The sequence below is a fragment of the Oncorhynchus clarkii genome, chromosome 10 (assembly GCF_045791955.1).
Source record: "Oncorhynchus clarkii lewisi isolate Uvic-CL-2024 chromosome 10, UVic_Ocla_1.0, whole genome shotgun sequence".
NCBI lineage: Eukaryota > Metazoa > Chordata > Actinopteri > Salmoniformes > Salmonidae > Oncorhynchus > Oncorhynchus clarkii.
Genome location: NC_092156.1, coordinates 30125317 through 30146281, shown reverse-complemented (window position 1 = coordinate 30146281; position 20965 = coordinate 30125317). Strand labels below are relative to the sequence as shown.

The following is a 20965-nucleotide window of genomic DNA, read 5'->3' as shown; positions in this document are numbered from 1 at the left end:
TGCAGGCTCCCTCTTAGATGGCATGGTAACAGAAGTAACCACGGCAGCACCATTGCTTTCTGAAGTGCTGCTCTTTCTGACAGCTCCCGTTCAGCACCATTTTGCGTCCTTGTTTGTCATCCCTCCTTTTTGTTCTGGAAGGAAGGAAGTCGGGTGCTCTTTGTGCAACCGCCTTGTTGGCTTCATAGATACCTTCATAGTGTTACGACGATATACTTCAAGTCTTTCGCTCACGCACATATATTCACACACAAACCAGTACAAGTTGATGCAGGAGATGATGGAATGCTTTTGTTCTTCTACCTTCATTGATGTGTTTCACCATAAGGTGAATCCAGTGTGCAGTTCATCACTGGACTAGGTGACATCCGTCTGTCACGGTCTGTCTCTATAGGATGAAGGGAGTGACAATCTTTTGGTTCTCTACTGGAGGGTCATAACTAGGGAGAGAGATGGATAATGAAACATGGACAATCATCATACAACAGTAAACTTGTCATGACTGAAGTCATTTTATTTGATATAGTTGACTACTGTATTAGATAAATGCAATGGCTTGGGGCATACAGATATCCGGAACAATTTGACATACTTTGGTGGATTTGTCAGGACTATTGTGGTGCGCCTGGTGTACTACGTCATTGACGATCATCTTAGCGATCTTCCAGGCCATTTCCTCCTGGGCCTAAACACACATAGAAAAGTTACAATTCAATATGTTCATCATTCCTATTATTCATTAGTTCAAACAGATTGAACACAAGAGGAGCTTGTTTTGTTGGTGTACACACCTCATCTGAGTTGCCTTGAACAAGTTTCTTCATGGCTAGAGAAAGCATGGAACCTGTGAGGAGAGAGAGAAGAGTGAGTGAAGAAGATGTAAATATTCAGAGGACAAGCCTCTCATCTATTGTTCCTCTGAAACAGGTATTCCCAAACTGGGGTAAGCAATGCCATTGTGGGTATAGCAAATAAAAATGTGATTCACATAAAAAGTTAAATAATAATAACATTTTCTAACAGTCCATTTATATTTTCCAACGGGGCTATACATTTGGGTGAGATTTTTTTCTCACCTGAGTAGCCTCGTTTCACTGCCAAAAATAAAATGAAACCATCTAGTGTTTAACGAAACAACAACACAATGACAAATACAGGTAGCCTAGTCAAATAATGAACATCTAATCACATTAACTGTTACTCTCTCGTGGGTATTCCACTACGTATGTAGCCAAACGTAGCTGTTACTCATTCCATTTGCTCGAAAATGTATAAATGGTTAAAAAAAAGGCCCACGTCCATAAAGACACATACCAGCTCTACTGGTAGTACTGCTACTACCAGCAGTATTACACCTGCACCTGTCGACGACAAGTTGTTCTGCTTCCACAAGCACATCCAATGCTAGTATCAGTAATTCTACATGTTGTTAGCCCAGCTAGCATGGACACTGACAGTTGTGAATCTGTTGCAGCTGAAGAGCTACTGCCCCCTTACCCAGGAAAGCACCGAACAACAAACAGGGACATTGGACCATCGAAGAGGCGCAAATATGATGAGATCTACATTGACTTGGGGTTCACTTAGATTGGGAGTAGTGCCTTTCCTCAGCCAAAGTGTGTTAAATGTGCAAAAGTACTATCTCACAACTCAATGAATCCTTCACTCTTGTGCAGACATTTAGAAACAAAACATACCAATATGAAAAATAAGCCACAAGAGTGTTTGGAGTGAGAATTAAGACAACTTTCAAGTAGTAAGACATGTATAAAAGCAACAAATACCATTAATAAGAAGGGGCTAGAAGCATCTTATATGGTGAGCTTCCGATTGGCTAGGACAGGCTAGCCCCATACTATTGTGGAGGACTTAATTCTTCCTGCTGCCGCAGATATGGCTGGGGCAATGCTGGGGAAAAGGCATTGCTGGGGGCAACAACACTGTTTCACGACAAATTGGTGACATGTCAGGAGATGTTTTGAAACAATTACTGCTTCGCATACAAGCCAGTGAATTCTATGCATTACAGCTGGATGAGTCAACAGACGTGGCAGTCCTGGCACAGCTCCTGGTATATGTCCGTTACGTTTATGGGGGGTCAATTAAGGAAGACATCCTCTTCTGCAAACCACTGGAAACCAGGACAACCGGAAATTACATTTTTAAAGTTCTGGACAGCTTTGTGACATCAAATGTACTTTGGTTGGTCAAGATGTGTTGGTATCTGTACTGATGGTGCAAAAGCCATGACAGGGAGACATAGTGGAATGCAGTTGCTCCCGACGCCACTTGGGTACACTGCAGCATCCACCGAGAGGCTCAAGCTGCCAAGGGAATGCCTGACAGTTTGAAATACACTTGTGTATTTTCTGCACTATGCAATGATGTGGGCAGCGACCATGTACAGCTTTTACAACACACAGAAATGAGTTGATTATCAAAGGGGCAAAGTATTAACACGTTTTTATTTATTTTTTATTGGGAGACGAGCTTAAAGTTCTTTACTGACCATCATTTTCACTTGTCTGACCACTGATTTCTCACACGACTGGCCTATCTGGGTGATGTTTTTTCCTCACCTGAATGATCTGAATCTAGGATTACAGGGACTCTCCTCAACTACATTCAATGTGCGGGACAAAACTGAGCCTATGATTAAGAAGTTGGAGCTCTTCTCTGTCTGCATTAACAAGGACAACACACAGGTCTTTCCATCATTGTATAATTTGTTTGTGTACAAATTAACTCAGGCTTATGGACAATGTAAAATGTGACATAGCAAAGCACCTGAGTGGGTTGGGTGAGCAATTACCCAGGTACTTTCCCGAAACGGATGACACTAACAACTGGATTCGTTATCCCTTTCATGCCCTGCCTCCAGTCCACTTGCCGATATCTGAACAAGAGAACCTCATCAAAATTGCAACAAGCGGTTCTGTGAAAATCTTATTTAAAATCGGAAGCCACTGCCAGATTTCTGGATTGGGCTGCGCTCAGAGTATCCTGCCTTGGCAAATCACACTGTTAAGACACTGATGCCCTTTGCATCCACATACAGTGGGGCAAAAAAGTATTTAGTCAGCCACCAATTGTGCAAGATCTCCCACTTAAAAAGATGAGAGAGGCCTGTAATTTTCAAGTGGGAGAACTTGCACAATTGGTGGCTGACTAAATACTTTTTTGCCCCACTGTACCTATGTGAGAGTGGATTCTCAGCCCTCACTAGCATGAACATGAAATACAGGCACAGACTGTGTGTGGAAAATGATTTGACTGAGACTCTCTCCAATACAACCCAACATTGCAGAGTTATGTGCATACTTTCAAGCACACCCTTCTCAACCTGTGGTGAGTTATTCACAATTTTCAATGAACAAATAAAGTTTTATATGTAAGATGGCTAAATAAAAGGGCTAAATGATTGATTATTATAATTTTATTATTTGTTCCCTGGTCCTATAAGAGCTCTTTGTCACTTCCCACGAGCCAGGTTGGAATAAAAACTCACACTCATTCTTGTTATTATTTTTTAAATTACCCCTTTTTCTCCCTAATTTCGTGGTATCCAATTAGTAGTTACAGTCTTGTCCCATCACTGCAACTCCCGTACGGACTCAGGAGAGGCAAAGGTTGAGAGCCGTGCGTCCTCCGAAACACAACCCAACCAAGCCGCACTGCTTCTTGACACAATGCCCACTTAACCCGGAAGCCAGCCACACCAATGTGTTGGAGGAAACACCGTACACCTGGCAACCGTGTCAGCGTGCACTGGGCCCGGCCCGCCACAAGAGCCTCTAGAGCGTGATGGGACAAGGACATCCCTGCCGGCCAAACCCTCCCCTAAACAATATGATGCTGGGAAAATTGTGCGCCGCCCCATGGGTCTCCCGGTCGCGGCCGGCTGCGACAGAGCCTGGACTCAAACCCAGAATCTCTAGTGGCACAGCTAGCACTGCGATGCAATGCCTTAGATCACTGCGCCACTCGGGACACTCCACTCATTCTTATGTTTAAGAAATGTATCGTATAGTGTGTGTGTGTGTGGCAGGCTTACGATTGCAAAAAAACAACATTTGAGAGTGCGCTGACCTTGTGCTAGAGGGGGTACGCAGCTGGATATTGAATGTTTGAAGGGGTACGGGACTATAAAAGTTTGGGAACCACTGCTCTGAAAGATACTAGACATATGAGGTACATTTATCACAGCACAGAATTCTCTTGGAATGCGATCGATGCATTTGGAAGAAACTGAGGGCTGGAAAAGTTGGTTTATGATTAGAGCCATGAAATCTACTAAGAAAATGCATTCAACATATACAGGTTTAGTCCAGGACTTTTATAGGGATTTCTTCTGTTCTCAGAGAACATTCTCTTCTAAGAAGTCCTAAATATTATATTCATGTTATACTGTATAGTCTTTTATAAGAACTAAAAGCACCTTGCGTTGTATTTGGGGTGCCCCACATATTTAAACCTACTTTCTTTTTGCGGTTAGGATTAGAATAAAAGACAATACTCACACCATGCATGCTTGAGAGACATGACACAAATTATACAGGCAACAATGAACAGTAGAGAGAGAAAAAAAGGAGAGAAGAGAGAGGGAAAAGAGAGAAAATAAGAGAAAAGAGAAGTAGAGAAAGAAAGGTATAGATTGTTAATGTAAATTACCCTTGGATTTCTTCACATCCGGCTCTGGTTCGGCCTCCCTGATGAACTGGCCCAGCTCGTTCACTTTCCCAAACGTCATTCTTCTGAATAGAGAGGGGACATAGCCAATGATGTCATAGATACCAGATATCTATGGAGACAGCACCCTGTTACTAGACTGGTCCCACATTAGTTTGTGCTGTACAGCCAACTCCTATCGTCGTTGTCATTTGGTCCCAGCACAAACAGATCTGGGACCAGGCTAATCTCTTACTGCAACTAGGACACTACTGGGGCTGCACTATATCAGTCTGTGTGTTTGGCCTATTAGACTGCTATAAGGTAATGGGGATAACCTACAAATCTGCGGTCACACTGAGAAAATATGCTTTTTAACATCATATATTCATTCATAACATGTTTGTATTTGGAGTGGTTTAGGTCACACATCAGTGGCCATTACACTGGCTTTACTTAGCTTGCATCAAAATAACCCTTTTGGGAATATTACATTAGTAAAATCAGGCTAGTTCAGGGGTAGAAATGGGGGAAATTTAGCACCATTATTTGACTATTTTCTAAAATATCATCCAGTAGAGAAACATATGGGGGAAAAAACACCAGATCAAATAGTTGAAATAATAAATGTTGTTTACAAACGACAATACTGAGAGAATGCTGAAAATGTATATCTGATAAGGCCAGAGGAGGTTATGCAGATTTACCCAGCGTAGGGGCGCTGGTACAGGGACTCTGGATCCAAACTGGCTATGTCCACCGTTATCGCCTCGTCAAAATTTTTCAGGATTTTCACTGCTGCCATCTTTTTGGTAGCTTGCTGTAATGAGAACAAATATAATACTTTGCACAGTTAGAGAAGAACTAGAGGGAATAATATTCCACGTACGAAGCCATTTACTCAAAGTTCATTATCTCCTAAACGGTTCAGGAGGGAAAATGACTAACAGACAAAGGTACAAGTGCTACTGCTGTTGAACAATCATTCATTCATTCGAGTGCACATAGACAAACTTTTCAAAATGTCTCATGAAATTAGGAAAATGTCAGGGTGTGAGCAGGTCAAGTGTGGGGTTATCTACCTGGGTTTGAGAACCCTCGGTAGCATTGGTGCTGCGGTCACCATCTGGGGCCACGCCTTGACCGGGAGCGCTGGCCAGGACAAACTCATCCGCTCGGACAGAGTTGATAAGGTCACTCAGATACTTGTAGTAAAGGTTACTTGACAGGAAGCCTGGCATGTAGACCTGAGGGAAGAAAAATGACATGAACTTCAAATTAGCAAAGTTGAACTTGAAAATGCAAGAGGGACATGCCTTTCAGTCATAAAGGTCTTCCGTTTTCTTCAGAGAACGGCAAAGTGTTTCAGCATCATCCCTAGCCTTTGGCAACAACATAGTAACTCAAAGCCAGTTGAAGTTTACATACACGTAGTTTGTGGTCATTAAAACTTGTTTTTTCAACCCCTCCACAAATGTCTTGTTGACTGTAGTTTTGGCAAGTTGGTTAGAACATCTACTTTGTGCATGACACAAGTCATTTTTCCAACAATTGTTTACAGACAGATTTTTTCACTTATAATTCACTGTTTCACAATTCCAGTGGGTCAGAAGTGTACATACACTAAGTTGACTGTGCCTTTAAACAGCTTGGGAAATTCCAGAAAATTATGTCATGCTTTTAGAAGCTTCTGATTGACTCAAATTATGTCAATTAGCCTATCGGAGGTGGACCTGTGGATGTATTTCAAGGCCTACCTTCAAACTCAGTGCCTGTTTGCTTGACATCATTGGAAAATCAAAAGAAATCAGCCAAGACCTCAGAAAAAAAAAATAGACCTCGACAAGTCTGGTTCATCCTTGGGAGCAATTTCCAAACGCCTGAAGGTACCACGTTCATCTGTACAAACAATAGTACGCAAGTATAAACACCATAGGACCACGCAGCCGTCATACCGCTCAGGAAGGAGACGCGTTCGGTCTCCTAGAGATGAACGAACTTTGGTGCAAAAAGTGCAATCAATCCTAGAACAACAGCAAAGGACCCTGTGAAGATGCTGGAGGAAACAGGTACAAAAGTATCTATATCCACAGTAAAACAAGTCCTATATCAACATAACCTGAAAGGCCGCTCAGCAAGGAAGAAGCCACTGCTCCAAAACTGCCATAAAAAAGCCAGACTACGGTTTGCAACTGCACATGGGGACAAAGATCGTACTTTTTGGAGAAATGTCCTCTGGTCTGATGAAACGAAAATAGAACTGTTTGGCTATAATGACAATTGGGGGAGGCTTGCAAACTGAAAAACACCATCCCAACCGTGAAGCACGGGGGTGGCAGCATCATGTCGTGTGGGTGCTTTGTTGCAGGAGGGACTGGTGTACTTCACAAAATAGATGGCATCATGAGGTAGGAAAATGGTGTGGATATATTGAAGCAACATCTCAAGACATCAGTCAGGAAGGTCAAGCTTGGTAACAAATGGGTCTTCCAAATGGAGAATGACCCCAATCATGCTTCCAAAGTTGTGGCAAAATGGCTTAAAGACAACAAAGTCAAGGCATACAAACCTGACCCACTTACACCAGCTCTGTCAGGAGGAATGGGCCATAATTCACCCAACTCATTGTGGGAAGCTTGTGGAAGGCTACCCAAAACGTTTGACCCAAGTTAAACAATTTAAAGGCAATGCTACCAAATACTAATTGAGTGTATGTAAACTTCTGACCCACTGGGAATGTGATGAAAGAAATAAAAGCTGAAATAAATCATTCTCTCTACTATTATTCTGACATTTCACATTCTTAAAATAAAGTGGTGATCCTAACTGGCCTAAGACAGGGAATTTTTACTAGGATTAAATGTCAGGAATTGTGAAAAACTGAGTTTAAATGTATTTGGCTAAGGTGTATGTAAACTTCCGACTTCAACTGTATATTTATTGCTCTGGTACCACTACCTTCAATAACCCCAAAGGCCAATCACCCCATAACCCCTGGTAATCTAAACCTTATGGTTCAATCTAATAATGTTGTTTTTTAATCTAATTTCCTAGTGATTTTACAGTTGAGAGTTTGCAGAGTGACTCCTGTGTGTCCCGTATCAACAAATGTATTTGACCCAGGTTAAGAGAGTTGGGCCAGTAACCGGAAGGTCTCTGGTTTGAATCCCCGAGCCGACTAGGTGAAACATCTGTCTCTGCCCTTCAGCAAGGCACTTACCTCTAATTGCTCCTGTAAGTCACTCTGAATATGAGTGTCTGCTAAATGACAATTTATTTTTGTTTTTAAGTCAAATGTTACTGTGTGACTTTCAACCCCTCACCTTTTCCATGGTGGTCCAGGCCTGTCTGAGAGGAGTGGTGAAGCAGTCTGGTAGAGGCCCTCCTTCCCGGCATATATTAGACTCTATCTCCATCCGCACAGAGTCATCGAAACCCAGCGGTTTGGTGGCTTGGAGTGAGAAATACCTGGGGAGGGAACAGATCCCACCACTATTAAACTGGTGTCCTAATAAACAAGCCAGACTGAGTAATGCTGTGGGGTTTAGGCAAAGATATTGTGAAGGCGAACATATAGTAAAGGCAAATATATAGTAAAGGCAAATATATAATAAAGGCAAATATAGTGTAAAGACAAATACAGTGTAAAGACAAATACAGTGTAAAGACAAATACAGTGTAAAGACAAATACAGTGTAAAGACAAATACAGTGTAAAGACAATGATGGTGTGAAACCATCAAATATTAAGCAAATACACTCAGTGGCCAGTTTATTAGGTACACCCATCTAGTACCAGCTCGGACCCACTTTTCCTCCAAAACAGCCCGAATTCTCTGGGGAATGGATTCTACAATGTGTCGGAAATTTTCCACAGGGATGTTTGTCCATGCTGACGCAATGGCATCATGCAGTTGCTGCAGATTTGAAGGCAGTACATTCATGTTGTGAACAGCCTGTTCCATCTCATCCCGAAGATGCTCTATTGCAGTGGTCACCAACCTTTTGAGTCAAGATCACTTTGAGTCAAAATGCAAGCCAAGATTTACTACTCAGATTTTTTTTCTCCAAACAGGACTTAAAGAAATATATAAACCCATGCAACATTAACCAATTGAAAACAGTTCTGTAGCAATAAGGTTTGTGCAGTAGGCTATAGGCCCAATAAATTACCACTGTATATTGGCTCTGCTTCAATTGCCCTGCCAATGTTGTTCTTCTCAGACCATTTTTAAATTATATTTTAACATTTTAGGTATATGATCACACTGGTAATAGATCATTTGTTGTATTACTTGTGATGCACAGCTGAGTGAGCTCAATCTTTTTTTTTTTTTGTACAGGACTTTCTTCGCTGAGAAAAGGGGACAGTCTTCCAGCTGATGGCAAAACTTAAGTCGCACTGCATTATTTCTGCCTTATGCACCAATTCATGTTGTTACTCCTATGATCAGAGAAAGTTAAATATTCTTTGATATTCGAAAAGACAAGCCGCTAATAATAGCAATGTTAGCTTATCGGAAAACGTTGCTATACTCATTCATTGCAGCTGTTGCAGTGCTGTTTGCAGTGTGAATGGAAGTAGGGAAAACACACATTTTATGGCTTATAAGTGTTACTCATAAAAACAGCAGCTCTTTGCTGTATTCGGTGAGTCTCTCCAGTCATGGTTTTAAACGTTTAGAAATCTCACAGTATCACATTTGCTATGCGTTCGAGGCTTCTTTTTACAGTCTATGGCTCGAGGAAACTTTGCAGGCACAGTGATCTGACCTCTCAATGGCCAGTGATAGTCCTATAATTGCACTTGATTTGCTCTCTGAGCCTGCTGGGTAGGCAGAGTTCTTCAGACACATGAAATGATTCAAAATAGGAACACTTTGCCTTCCTGGCAATAGGGCTACTAAATAAATGCACCTACCACAAATATATCAAAATAGGAACACAAGGCTTTATTGTTTTGTTTTTTTTAAACCAAAATGTTTGGTGATTGACTAGGAATGCCTTGGAGACCACTGCTCCAATGGGTTTGGTCAGCAACAATGTTCAGATACGCTGTGGTGTTCAATCATTGCTCAATTGGTCTCAAGGGACCTAACATTTGCCAGGAAAACATTCCTCACACCATTACATCCCCGCCACCAGCCTGTACCATTGACACCAGGCAGGATGGGGCCATGGACTCATGCTGCTTCTGCCAAATTCTGACTGACTCATCAGACTAGGGAATGTTTTTCTCAATTGTTCAGTGTTGGTGATTGCGTGACCGCTGAAGCTGCTTCTTCTTGTTTTTAGATGATCGAAGTGGAACACGATGTGATCGTCTGCTGCAATAGCCCATCCGTGACAAGGAGTTGTGCGTTCTGAGATTCCGTTCTGCACACCGTTGTACTGTGCCGTAATTGGTCTGTTTGTGGCCCGCCTGTTAGCTTGCAAGATTCTTGCCATTCTTCTGCGACCTCTCTCATCAACAAGTTGTTTTAACCCACAAGACTGCCACTGACTGGATGTTTTTGTTTATCACACCATAAACCCTAGACAGTGTCGTGTGTGAAAAGCCCAGGAGGACGGACGTTTCTGAGACTGGATGTTTTTGTTTATCGCACCATAAACCCTAGACAGTGTCGTGTGTGAAAAGCCCAGGAGGACGGACGTTTCTGAGATACTGAATCCGGCACGCCTGGCACCGACAACCATACCACTCAAAGTCGCTTAGTTTTGCCCATTCTAATGTTCAATCGAACAGTAACTGAATGCATCGATGCCTGTCTGCCTTCTTTATATAGCAAGCCATGGCCACGTGACTCACCGTCTGTAGGAGCAAACCATTTTCATGAACGGGTTGGTATAACCTAATAAACTGGCGCCAGTTTATGCACTGCTCAAAAATGTGTGCTCAATTGGATTCAGGTCTGGGGAACGGGCAGTCCATAGCATCAAGGCCTTCCTCTTGCAGGAACTGCTGACACTCTCCAGCCACATGAGGTTTAGCATTGTCTTGCATTAGGAGGAACCCAGGGACAACCGCACCAGCATATGGTCTCACAAGGGGTCTGAGGATCTCATCTCGGTACCTAATGGCAGTCAGGCTACCTCTGGCGAGTACATGGAGGGCTGTGCGGCCCCCCCAAAGAAATGCCACCCCACACCATGACTGACCCATCACGAAACCGGTCATGCTGGAGGATGTTGCAGGCAGCAGAACGTTCTCCACGGCGTCTCCAGACTGTCACGTCTGTCACATGTGCTCAGTGTGAACCTGCTTTCATCTGTGAAGAGCACAGGGCACCAGTGGCGAATTTGCCAATCTTGGTGTTCTCTGGCAAATGCCAAACGTCCTGCACGGTGTTGGGCTGTAAGCACAACCCCCACCTGTGGACGCCGGGCCCTCATACCACCCTCATGGAGTCTGTTTCTGACCGTTTGAGCAGACACATGCACATTTGTGGCCTGCTGGAGGTCATTTTGCAGGGCTCTGGCAGTGCTTCTCCTACTCCTCCTTGCACAAAGGCGGAGGTAGCGGTCCTGCTGCTGGGTTGTTGCCCTCCTACGGCCTCCTCCACGTTTCCTGATGTACTGACCTGTCTCCTGGTAGCGCCTCCATGCTCTGGACACTACGCTGACAGACACAGCAAACCTTCTTGCCACAGCTCGCATTGATGTGCCATCCTGGATGAGCTGCACTACCTGAGCCACGTGTGTGGGTTGTAGACTCCGTCTCGTGCTACCACTAGAGTGAAAGCACCGCCAGCATTCAAAAGTGACCAAAACATCAGCCAGGAAGCATAGGAACTGAGAAGTGGTCTGTGGTCACCACCTGCAGAACCACTCCTTTATTGGGGTTGTCTTGCTAATTGCCTATAATTTCCACCTGTTGTCTATTCCATTTGCACAACAGCATGTGACATTTATTGTCAATCAGTGTTGCTTCCTAAGTGGACAGTTTGATTTCACAGAAGTGTGATTGACCTGGAGTTACATTGTGTTGTTTAAGTGTTCCCTTTATTTTTTTTGAGCAGTGTATATAAAGAAACGGATGGCTTACTTGTCATAGAGGATCATGGCGTCATTCTGGGCCTCCTGGCCATCGTATTGTCCCGCCATTGCAGCCAGCTGGTCCTGGAAGTTATCTGCTGCCAGCCAGAACTGCAGGATATTCACAGCGTCCTCCTTCTCCATGTACTGGGGAGACACACAGACACACACCATGTTAGCTTCATTACCAATGACTCTTCTATTAACACCTACCATATGACACTAATGTCAAGTAGAATAGAGAAGAATAGAATAGAAACAAATAGATTAGAAACACCAGTAGCACTAACAGCAATAACACCAATGAATAAAACAGCAATTAATATGAATTAACTTTATAACATACTGTGGTTGTGTTTAAACAACATCAATTGTGGGGTCCAGTTGTTGTGCTCACCTCAGAGAAGTAGAATAGGGCCGACTCACAGAACAAGATGTCTGCCAGAAACACTGAGCCACTGGTCAACACTTCCATCTGGTACTTACAGAAATGATGGCTGCGCAAGAATTCACTAAAGTGCCTGGGAAATATAAATGATATGTGATCACATTTACATTTATGATATAAGAGTGGATATACGAGTGGTTACCCTTTAATCATAGGAGACAAATCATGAACCATACAGAAAACACTGGCATTCAACATGAACTCATATGAGAAATTGTCAATCTTTCAATGGATACTAGAACATGAAGACTGGAGAATCTAAAACGTACTGTTGCTCCATGATGGAGAAGACGACTGACTGTGCAATGACAAAGCAGTTTGGGTCCACCATTCCATCCTCGCCACAGATTTTAGCTGGCAAAGTGGAGAAAGGGACTAAAACAGTCACAATCACACAACGGATTATCAATTCATCCACAAGTTAGTTATCCTGAAACTTTGTTAAATGTACTTCACAGACGAGAGAGGATTAGGGCAGATTTGATCTTTAACTAGGTCTAACCTTCATAGGAATGCATACAGTACTCATACAGTTCTGATAAAATACTCGTACAGTACACACACACACAGACACACACACGGAGACTGCACTGTCTTACAGTTAAAGTCAATACTAATGGAAAACAGGTGGGGGTACTCATTTCTTACCGACTATGTCGTTTCTAATCTGTTCTGTGATGGGGATGGGCCTAGCAGCGTCTGGAGAGATGTACTTGGTGAAGATGTTCACTGCATCTCTCTCTATACCTACAACACACAGGTGAAAATGGTTAACAGTCTGTCACAGGTGTCAAATTGTGTACAACTCAAATATTGTTACCTTCAACGTGCAATTAAAATAAATTAAACTTATTCTCACAGCCAGTTGTTTCACATGGTGGAGATTAGAACAAATATAGCGAATACACTACCCTTACCTAGTCAGAGTGTTATGCAGTCATAACAGTAAGGTAGGAATATAGGGAAATTATGGTACAGACATTATGGCCCAACCCAAACATGCATAAAAACACAAATTATAGCCCAACTCATAAAAAAGGATTGTGAGAACAGCCATAGCGTCTCTCTGTAACATTCACCACCAGCCGGCTCAGACAGACTCCAGGCTACTTACTTAACCATTATTTGTACAGGTAAAATAAGAACAGATTTTGATTTACATATTTATTTATGAAGACCAGTCAAACATACTCTTCATGAGCTTGTCTGAGAGCTCCTTGAGGGCGTGGGTGGACTGCAGCTTGAAGGGGGTCCCTGTCCTGGAATTCTGCCTGGGGGGGGTATCTTCCCTGCTGGGGGTGCCTGGCCTCTGGTCCACTAAGGAGCTAAAGGAGTCCCTGTGGACGAGCTGCGCAGTGGGGCCTTCACTACTGTTACTGTTTATCTCCTGGGGGCTGGGGGTAAGGGGGTGAGATGAGGGGGGCCTGGGGACGGAGGGTAGGTCCATGTCTGGGGGGGAGGAGGGGTCGGGGGAGACAGGGGTGGAGGCAGGCTCGGCAAGGGAGCTGTGTTTGATGGAGTTGAGACTGTTGGCCCGGACCCGGCACCAGCTGGTTGAGCGGAAGCTCTCTGCCTCCAGCCAAAAGCGGACCAAGTGGTCGGACCCACGGGCCTCCTGGAACTGGATGTAGTAGGGCATGGCCACATTGTCCCGCAGGATCTGGTCCACTGTCTTAGACAGGCGTGAACGCGTCTCAGAGGCCAGGTAGTTCACACTGGAGTGCCCTGAAAACACACCATAATACTGAATAAAACCACTGTACAACCATACAGTATGATCACACTGGACCGTTCTGAAACACACAATGAACCAATCAAAACATCAATCAAACGTCTTTATAAAGCCCTTTCTACATAATCCGTTCTTACAAAGTCTAACCCAGCCTAAACAGACACAGCGGACCACAGCATACTGAATGAAACCACACACGATCATCCATAATATAAAAATAATACTTATCTAAAACCTATTCAACTATGGCACTGTTCCCGGGTCATATGATCAGGGAGGCCATGTGAATGTATGACTGAAGCCTGGCTGGAGGCCTCCATTACATAATGGACTAGAGTAGGAGCACTAAACAGTGATCTGGTGTTTTGTGATGAGTGTTGTGTGCTCCTAGTATCAGCTCCAGAGAGTGGGCAGGCTGCCACGTATGACTGATAACCGGCAGCTCAGCACCCTCTCCCACCCCTTCACTCCTCTCTCCCGCCACCCCTCCCTTTCTCTCTCTCGCTCCTGTACAAGAGTTCACACCCTCAGAGCACTGTCTGGGGTCTAGTCACTGTAGCACAGTATAGTCACGCTACCCTACTGCATTTCAAGGCCCCCCCCTCCCCCAACACCGGTAAGTAAAGACCTGTCCCAGCACTATCATAAACATTACTGATGTAGCTGGCTGCTGTGGCACTATAAATCTAGTGCCTGATATCTACCTATTTATGAAATGGTTCATTTAAATAGCCTACATCAGAGAAAATAAGATTTAGGGAGTTCTTATGTATCATAATCAAATAAAGTATTTGTCACGTGCGCTGAATACAACAAGTGTTGTAGTAACTTTACCATGAAATGCTTACTTACAAACCCTTTCCCAACAATGCAGTTAAAAGTTAAGAAAATTTGACAAATGGATAAAAATAAAATAGTAACACAATATAATAACACAAAATAACAATGATGAGGCTATACAAAGGCTATAGACAAGGAATTCCGGTAACAAGGTCAGTTTACTGGGATACGAGGTAGTTGGGGTGATCGATTGAGGTAATATGTACATGTAGGTTTGGTTAGGTTAGTTGATTGATTTAAGTACTATGTACAGGTCGCCATTTAATGAACCCAGAAAACTTCAGTACAGGGTTTTTTCTGGATAAAAAAGGGGCTTAGGTGGTGGGCATGGCAGAGGACATGGCAATGAGCACGGTCAGTCCGTCGGGGTGGATACATTTTAGAAAAAATATTTGAGGCCCCCATCTTGGCGGTGTTGAGAAATATTAGCATTTTTAAAGGAATACTTTGGGATTTTGGCAATGAGGCCCTTTATCTACTTCCCAAAATTCAGATGAACTAGTGGATACCATTTGTAGGTCTCTGTGTCCAGTATGAAGAAAGTTAGATGTCGTTTTGCGAGCCAATGGTAACTAGCATTAGCACAATGACTGGAAATCTATGGGTATCTGCTAGAATAGACTTCCAGTCATTGCACCAATTAAAAACATGTGTAGTGGATCATTTATTTTTCAGTTTTAAATAGTTTCCTGCAATTCTATGCATTTCCCATGGCTTATTTTGCTCTAAAATAATAAAAAAATATGCAAAACAATGAATTTAGTAGTATTCATTTTATTAGTGACTGTCTAGCTTTTATTTTAGTTATTGTTAGTTCTTAACGATTATATTATAAACAAATATATATAGGTCCATTCAATTTTCTACATACTTAAAATTTGGTCTTAGTTGTTTAAGTTTACACTTAGGAACCAATCGCTTGTGGAAAGGCCAGGCCTGTTGGTATTTAAACCAATTCAACCAGCACCATATCCACCACCTACTATTATCACATTGTATCAACTCGCTGAAGCATTGGCACACACGGTCCAGTCAGAAGGAGAACTTAAAAGAGAAAGATCATCCATTAAAATCACTCTAAATAACTTTTTTTTTATCTTTCTTAGATCTAGGATGAGTTTAGCCTTTTATTTATTTTAATTTAACCCCCTTTTCTTCCCAATTTCGTGGTATCCAATTGTTAGTAGTTACTACTTTCTCTCATCGTTACAACTCCCGTACGGGCTCGGGAGAGACGAAGGTCGAAAGCCATGCGTCCTCCGAAACACAACCAAACCAAGCCGCACTGCTTCTTAACACAGCGCGCATCCAACCCGGAAGCCAGCTGCACCAATGTGTCGGAGGAAACACCGTGCACCTGGCGACCTGGTTAGCGCGCACTGCGCCCGGCCCGCCACGGGAGTCGCTAGTGCGCGATGAGACAAGTACTATCCCTACCGGCCAAACCCTCCCTAACCCGGACGACGCTAGGCCAATTGTGCGTCACCCCATGGACCTCCCGTTCGCGGCTGGCTGTGACAGAGCCTGAGCTCGAACCCGGAGTATCTGGTGGCACAGCGGTGCAGTGCCCTAGAGAGTTTAGCCTTTTAAATTCTAATAAATAAGAGCGGTCACTTAATCCTAAATCAGCACTTCTTCTCTGAAACGCTTGTGAATACGTTTCCTGAAAACTATGAGACAAATCAGAAGAATACTGGAGGCACATACCCAGATCCCCAAAGTGTGCAGCCTCCATGTGGCTGGGCTGTTTCTTGAGGATGGCCGTGCGTCCGTGGGCAAAGGAGTCCATGTTTGCAGAGATGGCGTTGATGGCCACATGGCTGGGCCCCGCCACCTCCAGGATGGCATGGTGGTTACGGAGGCTATGGGAGGGGGAGTGGGGGCTTGCTGGGGCTACCAGGGCTGGGGTTACAGGGGAGGAGGAGGGTGGAAACATAGGTATCTTATTTCCTTTGATCAATACAGAATGTAGGCTTCGCTTTCTAGAGAGAAACCCAAAACACCAACAAAGTATGTTATGTACGAGGTTATGGGTTCTGAAAAAGGCCTACTTCTTTAACTGAATGGTGTAGTGATCTAGTACATAACTGTGCCCAGTTAGAGCTCAGTGGGTGCAGGGACACTTGTTTTCTTTAACGCTGGGGTGTGGGGATTGCGAGACAGTGTGCTCTGTGTAAATGTTAACTTAGCCCTTTGAGCCTGTCTAAGAATATAAAATACTTCACTGGCATCTCTCTAAAAACTCTTAAACCCAATCATTTAAAGTCTGAACTTTGGACATAAATTAGGCCTACTAGCTGATATATATATATGTGTGTTATTACCTAAATCAATACATTCTCTCTCAGTACATTTACAAAGACAAATATAAACACCTACAAAAAGAGAAAGCTCAGAGGGAAATACCGCTACCTTCAAAAGAGTGAGTGAACATAACACTTCAACTAAAGAGACACTTGACTGCTTTCAAAGAACTTCACACAAGGACCTTATTTCCTCTCTATTTTCAGGGCTGCTAAAAAATGAAACATCAGACGGCAGCAGCACAGTATTATAATTCATAATTTCAAAGTAGTAGTAGTTCGGTACCCACCACTATTGACTTTTGCATCAACTGGTTGCTCGGGTTCCTTGCCTTTTGCTATGGGTCAAAAAGGAATTACATAGCATTGTAATTAGAGCATGCTCTAACATTTGATTCACAATGCAGGGTGAGATCAGTGACCGGAATACTGTGCCTGAGTTTCATTGTAGGGTAAAGCCATATGGATGATGATGATGCGGTGTCACTGAAAACTTAAAGGGATAATTTGGGATTTTGGCAACACGGTCCTGAACTCGTGGATATCATTTGTATGTCTCTGCGTGCAGTTTGAAGGAAGATGCTAACTAGCAGATACCCATAGACCTCGAGTCATTGTAGCAGATACCCATAGACCTCCAGTCATTGTAGCAGATACCCATAGACCTCCAGTCATTGTGCTAATGCTAGTTAGCATTGGCTTGCCAAATTAACTTTAACTTCCTTCATACCGGGCAGAGACCTAAACATGGTATCCACAAGTGGAAGTAGATAAAGGGCCTCATAGTCAAAATCCCGAAGTACCTTTAACTATACAGTTACATAATGGCCTAGGCCTGGTCAGGAAACAGATATGCCTGTGACAGTGGGATAACCTTGACTGTTAAGCAAACAAATAATTATAACTATTTCCCTCACTGTCATGCACAGATAAGACAAGGAGAGAGGAGAAAACTACTTGTGTGAGACTCCTAATTGGAATAGAACAGAGTTATTCTTCACATTGAAGCATGGCTGCTATCTTACAAGGTGTGTTTATTGACTAGAGTGGCGTTGGTCTATCAGCTCGATGTCACTTCATTGTCATGTTGTTACTGCAAAGAACCCTCATCATCACCATAAAGAACAGTCTGGAACCAAAGTCCTGTTTTTCTACACATTTCAGTCATCCTCCATTACATAAAGTAACAGAATATGCCTGGTTACAATTGTGTGGTGAAAGTGAACCTTTTGCGCATGACATAAATAGTTTTCCTGAGGTGCTTTCAGTGTTCGGTAGAGAAGTGGGGGAAAGATGGAAGGCTCTTTTTCATTAGAGGCATCAGATGGTTAGCACATGGTTATGTCTACCCACCTCAAAGAGCTTTATAATTTCAATCTGTATATAAATAGGTCTCTGCATATGACTGATTGTTATCATCATCCTTTCATATTATCCATGGTTTGCACTGTTGGCCAAATACTTTACAGTAGCTGTCAAGACAAATGTGTGTTGTGTGTGTTTTACTAGCCCCAGGAATGGAGGTCTATAGTTTGGGCTAGTGATTTACATGCAATCATTTTTGCTTTTATGTCTTCGGACCACAATTCCAAGGTAAATACTGAGTTAGCCTGGAGCAGTGGTCACCAACCTTTTCTGAGCCAAAATCATTTTCTGAGTCAAAATCCCTTTCTGGGTCAAAATCATTTTCTGAGTCAAAATCCCTTTCTGAATCAAAATCTCGTTCTGGGTCAAAATGCAAGACGAGATCTACCGCTCAGATTGAAAAATCCTGACTTAAAAGCACAAACCTATGCAACACTAACCAATCAAAAACAGTTATGTAACAATGAGGTTTGTGCCATAGGCTATTGGCCTAATACATTATCACTGCATATTGGCTATGCTTGAATTTCCCAGCCAATGTTGTTCTTCTCAAACCATTTTGAAGTTGTATTTGTATTTGTATGATCACTGGTAAAATACTATTTATTTTATTACTTGTGAGGCACAGCTGAATTTTCTCATTTTTTTACTGGACTGGCGGCCTGCATCTTATGGTCAGTCTGAGGGGAGGGAGGGAGCAGAGGTTCTATGATCTCCTTACTCCTATGATCAGAGAAAGTGCATTATTCCTCGATGTTAAAAAAGATAAAAGCGCAAATAATAACAAAGATAGATTATCATAACATGCGCATTGTATGGCTTATAGACAGTGCTGCATAACAACTTAAACATGAATTTACTCATAAAAACTGCAGTTCTTTGCTGTATTCGTTGGTTTTAAAAGTTTTTAAATCTCACATTATCAACTTTGGTGTGCGTTTGAGGTTTCTTTTTACAGTCCTAGAGTGCGAAGAAACTGTGCAGACACCGTGATCTGAGCTATCTGATTGGCCAGCGGTGGAAATACAGTTGCACTTGATTTTCTCTCAAGGCCTGCCGGGTAGGCGGAGTTCTACCTCCAGACACATGAAACTGTTAAAAAAAGGAACCACTTTGACTTGCCGGCGCTAGGGCAGCTGAATCAAGTGCACCTACACTCAACAGCGCGAAACTAATAAAAATAAGAATGCGAAGGCTTGATTTTATCGTTGTTTTTTTACATACATGTTTGATGATAGACTAGGAATGTCTTGGAGATCGACCGGTTGGTGACAACTAACCAAGAGCCATTAAACTAAACGCCACCAAAATTTCCAACATGCCAATGAAGAATGCCTAGCCCTAAACCTACTTATAACGTTACTTGCATGGGAAGCTATCCATCCAACCACCATGGCATAGTTGACTGGCATGGAAGACAGCCAGTGACCTAAACTAAAGAAACATTACCGTGAAATTATTAGGAAATCACCAAATGTAAGGCTTTCAGGTTAATTAGTATCTAGGTAATAACCAACATAATCTACATTCTCCAAGAAGTCATTGCTATCAATCATGGTCAGGCAAACTAGTAGCTAGCTGAGTATTAGCACCACAGCATCAGCTAGCTAACGTTAGCTACTTAACGTTAGCAGTAGCAAAAACTATTAAGAAGGAAAGCTGCATTAGCTAGATCGTGTGGCTGCCAGTTTTAGCTCTTCAGATTTGAAACACATAACTACAGAAACAAATTGGTATTTGCTATATTATCCAGCGGATATTTTGTCGGCGTGGACTTGACACAGACCTGTCAAGCGCATTCTCATCTGTCATTACTAGCCATCGCGCATTCCTCAACCTCTCCCGCGAGCCTCTTTACGCCCTTTGGCTCGCGCTAGCCGGCTATCATACTTCCTTACCTTTCCTTCTGAAAAACGACATGACGATTTTCACGCTCTGAATGTATCCTCAGCTCAATGACAACATCCCGTGGATTCCCGAGTCCCTTCATTCATATACGTCGATTCTTGACGATGGTAATGGGTTTATTTACGACCGAGGAGAATGGGCTGTCAAATCCAAAACTTCCCCCTTCTGCGACCAGTGGCCATATTGTCAATATTGTCTCACTTCCGGACATGATGATGCGGCAGCGTTGTGGGAAACTTGCATTATTTGTTAGTGACAGTAGAGGGCAGGATCCACAGTGGGACTATTTTACTGTAGAACACTATACTAGGGGTGTAATCATTAGTCCAAACCCTAGTCATGGTCCCAAAACGAGAGTTTCTATTGGACAAATTCAGGTATGTCCCGCCCAGTTTCGTTCGTTTTGCGCCCCATGGGTGTAATCGTTACTCCAAACAGTTAACGAAAACTAGCGTTTCAATTGGACAGGTTCAGCAACAGGACGGGTCCAACTGTTTGGAGTAATGATTACACCCCTCTGCGAAAGGGAATAGAAAGGAACACTGCGCAACCTAGCTCTCCAACGTGCATGAGGTGCGAACTCAAGTGAAGAGGATATTCAGCAACTCTTGGTTAACAGTGGATGTTGATAATAATAGTAAAACCAACGCAATTCGGCACTTCAGGG

General features: G+C 43.0%; 1 protein-coding gene across 3 annotated transcripts; it reads right to left on the bottom strand.

Annotated features, from left to right (window-relative positions):
• Positions 1-231: 231 nt before the first annotated feature.
• On the bottom strand, positions 232-20506 carry LOC139418255 (A-kinase anchor protein 10, mitochondrial-like). Of its 3 annotated transcripts, none has more exons than XM_071167570.1 (15): positions 20289-20505; positions 17316-17363; positions 16430-16624; positions 13342-13875; positions 12799-12897; positions 12420-12504; positions 12100-12223; positions 11713-11849; positions 7992-8136; positions 5751-5915; positions 5376-5488; positions 4672-4754; positions 792-844; positions 593-685; positions 232-440 (listed from the first exon to the last, which is right to left on the bottom strand). In XM_071167570.1, the coding sequence occupies exons 1-15, from the start codon at positions 20308-20310 to the stop codon at positions 435-437; spliced, it is 1902 nt and encodes a 633-aa protein (XP_071023671.1). In that variant the 5' UTR covers positions 20311-20505; the 3' UTR covers positions 232-434. The 3 variants fall into 3 exon arrangements, with proteins under 3 accessions (XP_071023671.1, XP_071023672.1, XP_071023670.1); XM_071167571.1 differs by having other exon boundaries at positions 4672-4751; XM_071167569.1 differs by lacking the exon at positions 232-440 and having other exon boundaries at positions 491-685; positions 20289-20506.
• Between the last annotated feature and the right edge of the window lie 459 nt (positions 20507-20965).